Raw genomic sequence first — 14,518 nt, 5'->3', positions numbered from 1 at the left:
TTTTTATTGGCTACTACCGTGATCCTCTGAGTGTGCTGTTGTTGTGTCTTTTGCACTGAGGTTAAGTGATCTTCTGTTACACCAACTCTGTCCTCCACCTCAGTTAATCTGGCTGTAACTTTCTGCATAGATGTTTTTATGCCTCCCATTTCTTCTTTCAGGCAATTCACCTGTTTTGTCAGAGCAGTTAAAGCAGTCTTGCAGTATAAGACAGCTTGGAATACATCCCGCAGGGTGGGCTCTGCTACATCTGCACTTTCAGCTGACTGCACAGTGTCACCATCCCCCTCCTCCTCCTGCTCCAGCTCTGCATTCAGCACAGGCATCTCCTCATCGTCTTCCTCCTCATCTCTGTGCTTCTCACTCCCTCCATTTCCTTCTTCATCTGTCTCCATGCCCCTCACATACCTGTTCAGCCGGGCTGAGACTTCCAGCCTCTGTGCATAGGCTGTTTCTTCTTCCCGCCTCCTCCTCTCTCTCAGCACCATCTTGGACTGAGGCACTGCTGCAGGCTCCGGCATCTTTCTGCCTTTTGCGGCCCATGTCTGTCTCTCTGAGTCTGGCAGAAGCTCGCCCCTGACTCCTGGGACCTTCAGACATCTGATCCTGGTAAAGGAATTAGCTGGTTCGGGCTCTGTGCAGGATAATTGAGGCTAAAGTTGGCAGAGAAGCACAGCCACCCGACTTCTCACATCAAGAGCTAGGCCCCGCCCCTTATCTATATTATTTTATTGCTCCTTTTTGCACATTTTATACATTTAAAACTTGTTTACCTAATTCTGTTTTAACTCACGTTTTATGTAAGTTGTTTTTATTTCTTTTTTTTTAATTTTTTATAATATATGATGTCATCTTGTCGTAACATGTGACTAACATAACATGTGACTGTTTTGACTGTTGTGATTGGCTGCCTCCCATTTAAATACCCCATCCCCTATGTCATTAATAAACTTCCACCTGATGAAGACGGATTCTCAGTTGAAATGCGTTGTGGTTTAACCCCATCTCTTGTCTGAGTCTCTTTCCTGCACTCCTAAGACTGTTTCCATTTTCTCATAAATCTATCGTGTGACAGTGAGAGACCAACGATCAGCGAGCTCCCAGCGCCATACAGCAGACGCTGGGAGCTGGTATCCCAGGGTAAACAGCGGGTAACTAAGCGCTGCGCGGCAATTAGTTACCCGCTGTTTACCCTGGATACCAGCGTGCTCACTGGTCCTGATCGCTGGTGAATCTGCCTATGTGACAGCTCACTAGCGATCAGCTAACTATGTCCCAGTGATCCCATCCACGTCGGATCGTTGGTGGGATCGCTGGGACATTGAAGCATGTAACAGGGCCCTTAGGCTATGACCACACTATCAGTATTTGTTAAGTATTTTTTCTCAGCGTTTGTAAGCCAAAACCAGGAGAGGAACAATCAGAGGACAAGGTATAATAGAAACAAGTGCACCAATTCTGCATGTTTGACCCACTCCAGGTTTTGGCTTACAAATACTGATGTGAAATACTGACTAAATACTGATAGTGTGGCTGTAGCTTTATGCTGCCTGTGCAGCGTTTACTGACCGTGGTAACATACCCTTTGTATTTGCCGCAGAAATTTCTGCTTCATTTCAGCTTCTCTTGGTAGTAAAATATGTGATTTTTTGCTAAGAATTTGTTGATTTTTTTTGCATGCTTTTTTTGCAGATTTCCCCCTACTCATTTGTATGGGTGAAATTTGCAGCAAAAATGCTGAAAGAATTGACATGCTGCAGATTTAAGACTGCTGAAAATCTGCAAGAAAAATATATGCAACCTTTATATGACAGTTTTGAAATCTCATTCACTTTACTGGTACTAGAAAAACCTTCAGATGATTTTGTGAAAAACTGCACAGAAAAAAAGCAGCAAAAACATAACGTGTGCACATACCCTTACATAATCTTGTTGCATTTTCTTAAAGCCGTAGGTTGCAAGTCTGCAATCACTCAATGCAGACTTGTGAATCTTCACATCGGTTGCACTCCTCGCTGTGAGGATTCTCCTGTGCAGGGATCAGGCGGTCATGTGACCGCATGTATGCGTTTTGCATACTTCCAGCCACATTCCAACTAGACTGTGGCCTCACTTATTACACTTGCATTGAAAGAGGCTGCACCCATCTATTTGGCACATGACTGCATGCATGCAAATCACATACTTGTGGTTAGGCGCTGGAGTATCCTCACAGTGCGCAGTTTGTGCCATGCGAGGATTCAGAAGTCTGCAGTCACAGTGATTGCAGACTTGTGGACTAAGGACAACTACTTTAATCATGCATTTGAAGATTAGATTGTGAAAGAAAAGGCTGACACAGACAATCCAGTATCTTATAACTGACCCAATGTTTGGACCAACAATGACAGTTATTCAATTTCTGGATAGCACACATCAGAACCACAGCTTGTGCTTTCTCAGTGGTCTCTGTGCAATGATGTATGCTCTGACAATTTTCAGACCTGTGTGTGCTGGGTCACTGGTGGGTCTTGAGGTCCTAACAGTAGAATATCAAACAACACCCCCCACCACCATCGCCACCTAAAATCCATCTATTATAATAAGAAGGATGCACTTTCATTTACATTTTTTGATCACGTTGCTATCAGTATTTGTTTTTCCACCTTATCTATATACTCAAGAAATGACTTGCTAAATCTGCCGCTTATTGCTTTTGCATGGTTAGTTACTCATAAGCCATTTGTGGTGTCAGAACTAAACAAGCCCCCACTATCTATGTAATCCACTGCTGATTATGATAGCCTCCTGATCCACAAATAATAAAGGAGCAGAATTTTCACATGAATGAACTTGTCAGTGTGTGAAGGTCAAGGAGTAATAATTCATTTCAGTCTAATAAATTCTTTACTTTCTTTATACCTCTACAAAACACCTGACAGCATTGCAGAAAACCTCTGTACGAAATGATAGGTATTTTCTTTGGTTACAATACATTTATTTTTTACTCTGTAACAGTGAAAATGCACTTGAACTTTCTTATTGCCAGTAATATACACTGTACATGCAGCAGTAAATGAGTGGGAAGTGGCTGATCAAGAAAAAACTGTTCACACAGGAAAAAAAGACATGTCTCCACAACATCTTTCTCCTCCCTACACTTTAATCTTAAAGACATTAATATAATCGCAAGTTCCCTTGAGGTTCTCAGTGTGATAAAGGAAAACAATTTCCTATTCCCTATTATAATTGTAAAGGTGGCCTTATAGACTAGAGGGATTGTCCACTTTCAAGAAATTAACCCCCAAACTTTGTAAAATACCAGAAAAACTCAGCATTTTCTCACGCTCCCCGAGTCCATTGCTGGTTCCCACCGCTTCGTTTTCTCTGAGGTATGTCATTGGCGTTACATGACATTAACACTGAGCGGTGGCGGGGAACCAGAGCTGGACCCAGAGAGGGTGAGAATTTGCCAAACTTCTTATTTTAGGCATTTTACAAAGTTTGGGGCTCACTTTCCTGAAAGCTCTCCTGACACTGCCATATGCACACTTGGCAAAGTGTTCATGTATTTTCAATGGTGAAAGAGGAGAAAACCACTGATAGACGGGTATGGTCGCAACTTATCTCCTCGAACATAAAAAGGGTCAGATGTTTAACAAGACGTTGTAACCTATGATAACGCTGTTTACCACCAGATGTATTGGTTATCTGCAGAAAAATAGCATTTTTATCATGTGTGGTAGTGTAGGGAGCTGTTACAGTCTCCACTCTCCATACAGCCCCCTGCATCGACCCCATGACTGAACGATGAGGTTGCAGGGAGAATATAATGTCATTTTCTCCCTGTAATCAAGCTTCCAGTTACACTGCCAAACATCATTAACATACCATTTACTAACAGATTAGCACTATATCTGCAGGTAAATAACATTTTTGTAGGTGACAGACTCCTTTTAAATTATGGATGTTTATTTATATAATATCATGGTATAATATTCTTGCACTTGATCCTGAAAGGTACTTGCACCATATATAATAATTTATTTTTTTACAGAAATTTTTATTATTGAAAAAGTTTTTTTTATGGATCTTATCTGTATAACATCATGGTATAATATTTTTGCTCTCTTAAGAAATGATCATTTATTTTTTCAAATACATTTACTAACTAGTATAACAACCAACCTGGACGTGGCAATTAGGTGTCGCTACTTCCTTTTTTCTCCTTCTGTTTTATTGTTATGAATTTTTTATCTTGTATGTGTCTATATATTTGTTAATAAAATTTGAATATACTCATTACTCTTATGTCCAATTTTTTTTTTTCCTTTTAAGTTAAAACTACCCGATTTTTAGACATATGATATCCAGAGGCCTCCATAAACATTAGATGGTCAGCCATTTCCCACAAACAAACTACATTTTAATTAATAGATCTTGGAATAAAAATAAGATTCACCATGAGAAGTGTTAAAAAATGTTCCTGTGCTGAGATAATCTTACACATGTGCACCTGCTGTGTACTGTGTAATGACTGTGTCTGACCATATAGGAACAGGGTATGATCATAACACAGCTCCTGGGGAGGGGAGGATGCAAAAGAGAGGACTCAGACATTACAGCACAGGATCAAAGCGGATTCTTTTTGTGAGGCAAAACATTTCCCTTTCTATTTTTAACTAATGTTTTCCCACAAAAATAGAAACAACTGTGATCACGTGCTGTAATCTCTGTATACACTTGCTTCCTCCCTTCCCCAGGAGCAGTAGTATGATAAGACCATGTCCCTGTACGGTCAGACACCGCCATTACATAGTAGATAGCAGGGGAACATTTATAAAATTACTATCTGAAGAGCCCGGCGTTGCCCAGGCATAGTAACTAACTGTGGTTAGTTATAACAAATTATAATGATTATCCTCCATCCCATAGACCAGTGCCCATATACCCATCATACATATCCTCCATCCCATAGTCCCATGTCCATATACCTATCATGCATATCCTTCACCTCACAGTCCAGTGCCCATATACCCATCACACATCCTCCATCCCATAGTACCATTCCCATATACCCATCATACATATCCTCCATCTCATAGTCACATGTCCATATACCCATCATACATATCCTCCATCCCATACTCCCGTGTCCATATACCCATCATACAATAATGTATGTAAAACGCTGTGGAATTAATGGCGCTATATAAGTGAGTAAAATAAATATCCTCCATTCCATAGTCCCGTACCCATATACCCATCACAAATCCTCTATCCCATAGTCCCGTGCCCATATACCCATCATACATCCTCCGTCCCATAGTCCCATGCCCATATACCCATCACACATTCTCTATCCCATAGTCCTGCTGTGTATTGTGTAATGACTGTGTCTGACCATACAGGAAAAGGGTGTTAGGAACGGCGGAACGCACTAAATAAAAATAATAATGAAGTGTGTTCGCCGCTCGGGGTCCACCGTGCAGTAGGTGATATAACCGCTGCAAAGTGGTGGCAGGAGCAATATGGCGGTAATGTTCACAGGGTTAAACATCACCCAGATGCGCAGAGCAATCTCTGTTAAGTCACAGAGATGCCAAATAAACACAAATACACAGACCGAGCCTGTTAAGGTCACAATACTCAGTATAAATACACACACGGAGTCCGGTCACAGGAGTAGCCCAAGACGGCGGCACTACGTCCGTCTAGACATATCGTGTGTGCGGCGTCGCAGCTGCGGACGCTAAGGAGAGCTGGTACTGCAGCGCGGCGTGGACACTGCCGCTAAACGACAAAGCTATGACGCAAGCGCAATGTCGGACGCTAGCAGCTGTGGATGTTGCAGCAGAGGAGCGCTGGCGCTGATTCTAACTCAGTCCCTGACCACATACGTAATATCAGAGGGAAGGGGTTTTATAATGAGTCATTCACCAGAATCATACATCCGTCCCATGAGCATGCTCAGTAGGAGGGCAGAAGGACTAAAGGGGGTTTTACACATAGCGATATCACTAGCAATATCGCTAAAACGTCACTGATTTTGTGACGTTATAGCGATATTGCTAGCGATATCGCTATGTGTGATACTTACCTCCGACCGGCTCCCCCGCTGTCCATCGCTGATCGCGCGAGATCGGGCGGCTCCATTTCTCGTCGTCTGTTTCCTGCTGGGCTTCCTGCTGTGTGAGACGAGCAACGCGTGGAGGCGGGCGGGAGGACGTCTGGATCGCTGTGTGTGAAAGGTGAGTATCGTGCGCTGCGTTGCTGCTGCATCGCTGGGAGATCTTTCTGTATGAAAGCTCACTAGCGATCATTTAGCGATGCACCAGCGATCCTGACCAGGTCGGATCGCTCGTCGGATCGCTGGTGCATTGCTAAATGTAAAAGGGCCATTAGCCTCAGGAGAGATTTGCTCAAGGCAATCTCCTCTGCAATCTCCTCTGCATTAGATAAACAGCAGGAGACTGCAGAATGTGAGGGTCTGGATCCCTGTGGAGTAAACGCAGAAATCCAACGCCTAACACAGGTTCTGATAATAACACAGCTCCTGGGCAGGGGAGGATGCAAGAAGAGAGGACTCAGACATTACAGCACGGGATCAAAGCGGATTCTTTTTGTGAGGCAAAACATTTCCCTTTCTAACTAATGTTTTCCCACAAAAATAGAATCAACTGTGATCCCGTGCTGTAATCTCTGTATACTCTTGCTTCCTCCCTTCCCCAGGAACAGTAGTATGATAAGACCATGTCCCTGTACGGTCAGACACCGCCATTACATAGTAGATAGCAGGGGCACATTTATAAAATTACTATCTGAAGAGCCCGGCGTTGCCCGGGCATAGTAACTAACTGTGGTTAGTTATAACAAATTATAATGATTATCCTCCATCCCATAGTCCAGTGCCCATATACCCATCATACATCCTCCATCCTGTCACGCTCGCACCTTGGCTGATTGGCACGAGCCAGGGGCTTTGTGGCCCCACTGTGCCACAAACCAGACTACCCTGGAAGGGGCGTGACTACGACAGCTACCTCGGTCTTCACTGGAGCCTCTGATGGTGAGGTCAGGCTTGTGCGGCAGATAGCTGTCTGGTGCCACTCCAGGGTGGTGTCTGGCTGTGGATGCTGATCCCTCTCGGGGACAAGTCACTTTGACAGAAGCTATAGACAGGCAGGTAGACACGACAGGCATGGCTGAGACACTGGGCAAGCAGGCGTGGCTTGGAGACACAGGGCAGGTGGGTACGGCTTGGAGACACAGGGCAGGTGGGCACGGCTTGGAGACACAGGGCAGGTGGGCACGGCTTGGAGACACAGGGCAGGCGGGCACGGCTTGGAGACACAGGGCAGACTAGCGTGGTATGAGAAGGGACAGGTAGGAACCTGTTCACAGGCAGTGTAGGCAGGAGGGAGAGATGTATGTTGGAACAGGATTTGGACCTGTTCACACAGGAGGTGCAGGTATGGATATAGGCAGGAGTGCGGAGTAGAGCTGAACCACAAGTTCTGCGGGTGCAGATGCACAGACGGAGCTGCAAGGGTGCAGATGCACAGACGGAGCTGCAAGGGTGCAGATGCACAGACAGGGAGGACACAAGGAAAGACACAGCAGGGAAGGAAGCCACAGACAAGGAGAAAGGGGGACTAAGGTAGGACAGAGTACAGACAAGGTACTGGGACCAAGACTCAAGGGCCAGGATATTCAGCCTCCTGGCAGGCAGACAAGGTACAAAACAAGACAAGAAGTATTCCTCCAGAGAAGGCGGAAATGCACAGTACAGGGCCTGGCTTCCTCAGCAGCAAGATACTAACTGAGATTAGACATTGCACAGGCAATGTTTCAGTGGGTGTGGCAGAACTAAATAGTCAAGGGCTCAAGGTGATTGGTCAGGGACAGATTAGACAGGTGCACCCTGACTGCGTAAGAACCAGAGAGTTCTGGTGCCGCCCCCCTATACACACATAGCCAGGAAACGTACAGGAGAGCAGAGGCACAGAGCACAGGACTGCCAACAGACAGAATTCACAGCATGACCCGGAGCAGTGAGTAAGTTGATGTGCGGGAGATGGGAGGCCATGCAGTGACGCCAGCAGGGTTGTTACACATCCCATAGTCCCATGCCCATATACCCATCACACATTCAATATCCCATAGTACCATGCCCATACACCCATCACAAATTCTCTATCCCATAGTCCAGTGCCCATATGCCCATCATATTCTCCATCCCACAGTCTCATGCCCATATAGCCATCATACATATCCTCCATCCCAAAGTCCTGTGCCCATATACCCATCACACATTCTCTATCCCATAGTCCAGTGCCCATATACCATCACACATCCTCTATCCCATAGTCCAGTGCCCATATACCCATCACACATCCTCTATCCCATAGTCCAGTGCCCATATACCCATCACACATCCTCTATCCCATAGTCCAGTGCCCATATACCCATCACACATTCTCCATTCCATAGTCCAGTTCCCATATACCATTGTAGGGAAGGTGACCTGACGGACGGACTGACTGGTTAGATTTCAGAAGGGAAAACAGCTAGCAAAGTGTAGGTGACATGCAGTACCTTGAGTTGACCATTAGAGGGCAGGGAGGAGTGTGAGCATAGGACTTTACATCAGCTTAGGGCTAAGAAACCGTTGTTCATGGGGGGCGGGGTTACAGGGAACCGGGAAAGCTATAAATTTGACAGGAGGGTTCCAGAAAGTTCCAGTCCCCAGGGGGAGCTCAAGTGGCAAGAAGACTGTGACAGTTGGTGCACTGTGAGGAAAACCTAACTAGGGGACTGAGGAGAAAGAAAGACCAGGGGGGTGGTCCTGACACGAAGTACCGCAGTATAGACGAGGCTCCGGGTGTGGGACACCGTATTGGAACGACGTTTGACCGGTAAAATTACTGTTGGTGTATAGGCCTAAGGCAGCCACAGTGACGGAGCTGTCAGAGAGTCACTGAGTGTAAAGGGGACGGTACGTATATATACGTCCCTGGAGAAAGTACGGTGTCATAATGTGTTCTGTAACCGGAGAGCTGTGAAGAAAAGTGCGGTGTGCTTTGAGGCCATCTGGCGGACGGCGAGAGAAAGAATAAACTTGGACCTGTTGCACCCGAAACTTGCCTCCAGCTTGTGTCTGTACATTACTGCGCGGTATACAGAGGGACCACCCCCCAGCCCGACCCACCGACCTTACACCATCACACATCATCTCATAGTGCAGTGCCCATATACCCATCACACATCCTCTAAACCATAGTCCAGTACCCATATAACCATCATACATCCTCCATCCCATAGTCCCGTGCCCATATACCCATCACACATTCTCTGTCCTATAGTCCAGTGCCCATATAACCATCATACATATTCTCCTCCATCTCATAGTCCAATGCTCATATATCTATCACACATCCTCCATCCCATAGTCCAGTGCCCATATACCCATCACACATCCTCCATCTCATAGTCACGAGCCGGGTTGCGTTAAGCAGGAGGTTCCTGGAGATATGCTGTTATGTAACCTGGCAGTATGGCTCTGTGCGCGGCCTCTGATGATGCGATTTTCTACGCCGGTAACAATAGAGCCTGGCAGTAATAGAGGAGGAGGTGATTAATTTCTGTCATGTGCTCTCTGCTCCTTTCTGGGGGGGCAGACAATGGCTGGGAGCTTATGTTCCCTGGGATGCTAGATTTCTCCCACCCGGTCAGTGTCTGCTGAGGTGTTGTGGAGCGGGAAAACTGTTGCTCATAGCAAGCAATCACAGCTCAGCTTTCAACTTTTGAACAGCTCCGGTGAAATGAAAGATGCTTGCTGGTTGATTGCTATGGGCAACACAGGCAGTTTAACCTGTTGTGGTCAAGAAGATGTGCCTTTGAAATAGATATATATATATATTACATTAGATATTTATTATATATATTAGATATTTATTATACAGGGCTTTGCGTGTGGAGTGAGTGTGGCTATGTGGAGTGGGCGTGGCTTGATACACACACATACATACACTCATATTTATATATATAGATCTCAGCACAGGAACATTTTTTAAACACATTCAATTGTGGAAATTATTATTAACCAAAGATCCATTGATTAAAGTGTTTTTTAAAAATAACTTTGTTTGTGGGGAAACCCCTTTAATGTATAAAGATGCTTTTGGAGCAGTTCTACAGAACAGATCTGCTTGGAAATCAAAGCCAGTTAGCCTGTATGGTATGCCTAGCTATATGCAGTATAAGGGTAAGTGCACACGTTGCGGATCCGCTGCAGATTTGCTAGTGATTTACAGTACAATATTATTTAATGGGAAAAAAATACCGCTGTGCACACACTGCGGAAAAATCCGTGCGGAAACGCAGCGGTTTATTTTCCGCAGCATGTCATTTCTTTGTGCGGATTCCGCAGCGGTTTTACACCCATTCCATATAGCAATCCGCAGGTGTAAAAATGCATGCCAAATCCGCAGGAAATCCGCATAAAAAACACGCGGATTCTGCCAAAAGATGCAGATTCTGTGCTAAAAAATCCGCACAGCAATCCGCAACGTGTGCACATACCCTAAGATGTCAGATTAGGTAAAAGATGCTGTTGATAAGATGGACTTGGCTGCAGTAGAGAAAAAGAGTAACAGCAAGCATCTGGCTGATTTCACATACAGTGTTTTAAACTTTAAAAATAAGAAAACTCAGCAACTGATAATTTTGGGGGTACTAAAAGTGCTGCGGGCAGATATTACTTTAATGGGGTTGTCTGGGAATTTTATATTATTAATATAAATATCTGATTGGTGAAGGTGCGACACCTGGCATCCCCCTTATCAGTTGTTCTTGGATATGCTGAGTTGGGGAGCTGAACAGCAGAGCTCCATCAACTGTATAATGGTCACAGTCGGGTACTGCACATGTGCGCCTATTGGAATCAATAGTGGTGGAAGTGCAGCACGCAGCCACGGCTGCTATGCAGTTGATAGAGCTGTGTAGTTCCTCTCCGCAATAGAGCATATTAAGCCACCGACGGCACTGGGAACACCTGATCAGTGGGAGTGCTGGGTGTTGCACCCCCACCGATCAGATAGTATAGACCTATCCCAAGGATAGGCCATCAATATAAAAGCATTGGACAACTCCTTTAAGGTGTAAATAAAAAATATAAATGTAAAGCAGAGTTTTGGTAGAGTTCTAAGGTCAGTAGGAGGGTTTTCCATCATAAAGTATGCTCTAGACATAGCATTTTGCCCAATTTTGCAGTGATATAGAGAAGTCTATGTTGGAAAAAAAAACTCTGCATGTTATAAATGCAACAAAATAAAACAAAATTCCATAAAAAATGTTTGTAAAAAAAACCCCAGTATAAAAGAAAAATGAAAAAAAATGAAGAAAAAAACCCACTGTGAGAGGAAGCTGTTAAAAAGGATGATAACTTTTTAATAATTTATCTACTGTATTTTTTGGACTATAAGATGCACTAAAGCATAACACACACCTAGGTTTTAGAGAAGGAAAATAGAAAAATAAATTAAGCAAAAAATGTGATCATGACACAATGTTATTGGGGGGGGAATCTGCTGCCGACACTGTTATGGGGGTAATGTCCCCCAATTCTGTACTAATATCCCACATCCTGGTATATGCCTCCATCCTGGTATATATGATCCCCATCCTGGTGTATATAGCACCCCCATCCAGGTAAATATGGCCCCATCCTGGCTGGTATGTATGGCCCTCCATCCTGGTATACATGGCCACCATCCCCATCCCGGTATACATGCTCACCCATCCTGGCATACATGAGTCTCTCCTCCCAATCCTGGTATACTTGCCCCCTTTATCCCCATTCTGGTATACATGGTCCCCTCATCCCTATTCTGGTATACATAGCCCTCTTATCCCTATCCTGGTATACATGGTTCTCTCATCCTCATCCTGGTATATAAGGCCCCCATCTCAATACTGGTATACATGGTCCTCATTCTGATATACATGGCTCCCCATCATAATTATTATTATTATTATTATTTATTTATATAGCACCATTGGTTCCATGGTGCTGTACATGAGAAGGGGTTACATACAGATTACAGATATCACTTACAGCAAACAAACTAACAATCACTGGCTGATATAGAGGGGAAAGATGAAACTGCCCTTTCGGGCTTACATGCTACAGGATGGTGGGGAAGGAGACAGTAGGTTGGGGGGTTACAGCAGTTCCAGTGATGGTGAGGCGGTAGCTCCAGTAGTGGTGAGGAGGCAGCGGGGATCACTGCAGGCTGTAGGCTTTCCTGAAGAGGTGGGATTTCAGGTTCCATCTGAAGGATCCGAGTGTGGTTGATAGCCGGACGTGTTGGGGCAGGGAATTCCAGAGGATGGGGGCTATTCGGGAGAAGTCTTGGAGGTGGTTGGGTGAGGAGCGAATAAGTGTGGAGGAGAGAAGGAGGTCTTGGGAGGACCGGAGATTCCTTGAGAGAAGGTATCTGGAGATTAGTTCAGAGATGTATGTAGGAGACAGGTTGTAGATGGCCTTGTAGGTCAGTATTAGTAATTTGAACTGGATACGCTGAGGGAATGGGAGCCAGTGAAGAGATTTGCAGAGGGTAGAAGTGGCGGAGTAGCGAGGAGAGATGAATTAGTCAGGCAGCAGAGTTGAGAATGGACTGGAGAGGTGCAAGGGTGTTAGCAGGGAGGCCACAGAAAAGGATGTTGCAATAGTCGAGGCGGAAGATGATGAGGGCATGCACAAGCATTTTAGTAGATTGAGGGTTGAGGAAGGAACGGATTCTGGAAATATTTTTGAGCTGGAGGTGACAGTAGGTGGAGAGAGCTTGGATGTGCGGTTTGAAGGACAGGGCAGTCAAGGGTTACTCCGAGGCAGCGGACCTCCGGTACGGGGGAAAGCGTGATGTTGTCAATTGTTATAGAAGGGTCGGGTAAGGAAGATCTGTGAGATGGGGGAAAGATGATCAGTTCAGATTTGTCCACATTGAGTTTGAGGAAGTGAGAGGAGAAGAAGGAGGATATGGCTGCTAAGACACTCTGGGATTCTGGAGAGCAGAGAGGTGATGTCTGGGCCAGAGCGGTAGATCCGAGTATCATCGGCATAAAGGTGGTACTGGAATCTGTGGGACTTTATGAGTTGCCCCAGACCAAGTATGTAGATTGAGAAGAGTAGGGGTCCTAGAACAGAGCCTTGGGGGACTCCAACAGAGAGAGGGTGGGATGAGGAGTTAGGCTGGAGTCACACTAAATCGGACGAATGCAATAAAAAAATCGCATTGCATTCGTCCCAATGTTATTCTATGGTGCTGCTCCCATCATGCGTTTTTTTACCGGATCCGTTCCTCGGACCGAGACAATCGCAACATGCTGCGATTGTCACCGATTTTCGGATCGGATTCGACAATGCAAGTCTATGGATGCAATTAAAAAACGCATTGAAAACGCACCACACGTGTGACTTGCGATTAAATCGCAAGACTTCTCCAGGTCAACAGGAAAGAGCATCAGGCATTGGCATTGGATGTCAATTTGATGCTTAAATGTGAATATAATCGGTTCATCGCCGGAAAATGGGATGACAGACGGATCCCGTTAAAATGGGACCGATTTTTTATTCGTTGTGTGTGACTCCAGCCTTAGTGTGGGAGTGGGAGACGCTGAATGTGCGGTTGGAAAGGTATGAGGAGATCCAGGATAGGGCGAGGTCTTTGATGCCAAAGGAGGAGAGGATCTGTAGTAGGAGGCAGTGGTCAACTGTGTCAAAAGCAGAGGACAGGTCTAGAAGGAGGAGTATAGAGCATTGTCCGTTAGCTTTGGCTGTATGTAGGTCATTGGTAATTTTGGTCAGGGCTGTCTCAGTGGAATGATGGGGGCGGAAGCCAGATTGTAGATTGTCAAAGAGCAAGTTAGATGAGAGGTGGGAGGAAAGTTCTGTTGGATCGAGGGTTGGCTTTTTAAGGATGGGTGTGATTGTGGCATGTTTGAAAGCAGAAGGGAAGGTACCAGAAGTTAGTGATAAGTTGAAGAGGTGGGTTAGGGACGGGATAAATGTGGTGGTGAGGTTGGGGAGGAGGTGGGATGGGATGGGGTCAAGTGCACAGGTTGTGAGGTGCGATTAAGCTTCTCTTCAGTGATGTTGGAGAGAGAGGTCATAATATACATGACCTCCACCCCCAAAATAGACATGGCCCCACCCCCTTCCTGGTATACATGGTCCCCCATCATGCTGCACTCATAAAAAAAATAAACAATTCTACTTACATTCCCTGCACTCCCTCGCAGAACGGCGTCCTGTGCTAATTTCAGCGTGTATGTAACAGCATATGGCAGTGATGTCCCACAAGCCGAGGTCAGCTGCTGGAATGTTCTCTGCTCCTCACACCTGGAACTATGGGAGTGGAGAGCAGTGAATATTCACTCTCTTTAATAGTGGGCACACTGTTAGCCACAGCCGCCAGCTTTATGCAGCGGCTGGGTGATCATGTGTGCCCGCTATTAAAGAGAATGAATATTCACT

At 45.3% G+C, this 14,518-nt stretch overlaps 1 protein-coding gene across 3 annotated transcripts in view; it reads left to right on the top strand.

Annotated features, from left to right (window-relative positions):
• TANGO2 (transport and golgi organization 2 homolog) overlaps nt 1-14,518 on the top strand; it is a 349,095-nt gene that overhangs the window by 48,528 nt on the left and 286,049 nt on the right. Inside the window, exon 1 of one of the 3 annotated variants that reach the window (XM_073559054.1) lies at nt 7,901-8,037. The exons of 1 other annotated variant lie outside the window; for it this stretch is intronic. Coding sequence is in view for 1 of the 2 variants with exons in the window: in XM_073559055.1 (XP_073415156.1) it covers nt 8,021-8,037 (17 nt within the window). In the remaining variant the exon portion in view is untranslated. Of the gene's footprint in view, nt 1-7,900; nt 8,038-14,518 lie in introns of those variants that run through there. One more of the 3 variants, XM_073559055.1, reaches the window with a different exon arrangement.

The sequence above is a fragment of the Dendrobates tinctorius genome, unplaced genomic scaffold (assembly GCF_039654945.1).
Source record: "Dendrobates tinctorius isolate UK_male_01 unplaced genomic scaffold, ASM3965494v1 ptg000265l, whole genome shotgun sequence".
In the NCBI taxonomy this organism is placed as follows: Eukaryota; Metazoa; Chordata; class Amphibia; order Anura; family Dendrobatidae; genus Dendrobates; species Dendrobates tinctorius.
The sequence above is the reverse complement of the archived record's forward strand: the minus strand, read 5'-3'. Positions and strand labels throughout refer to the sequence as shown.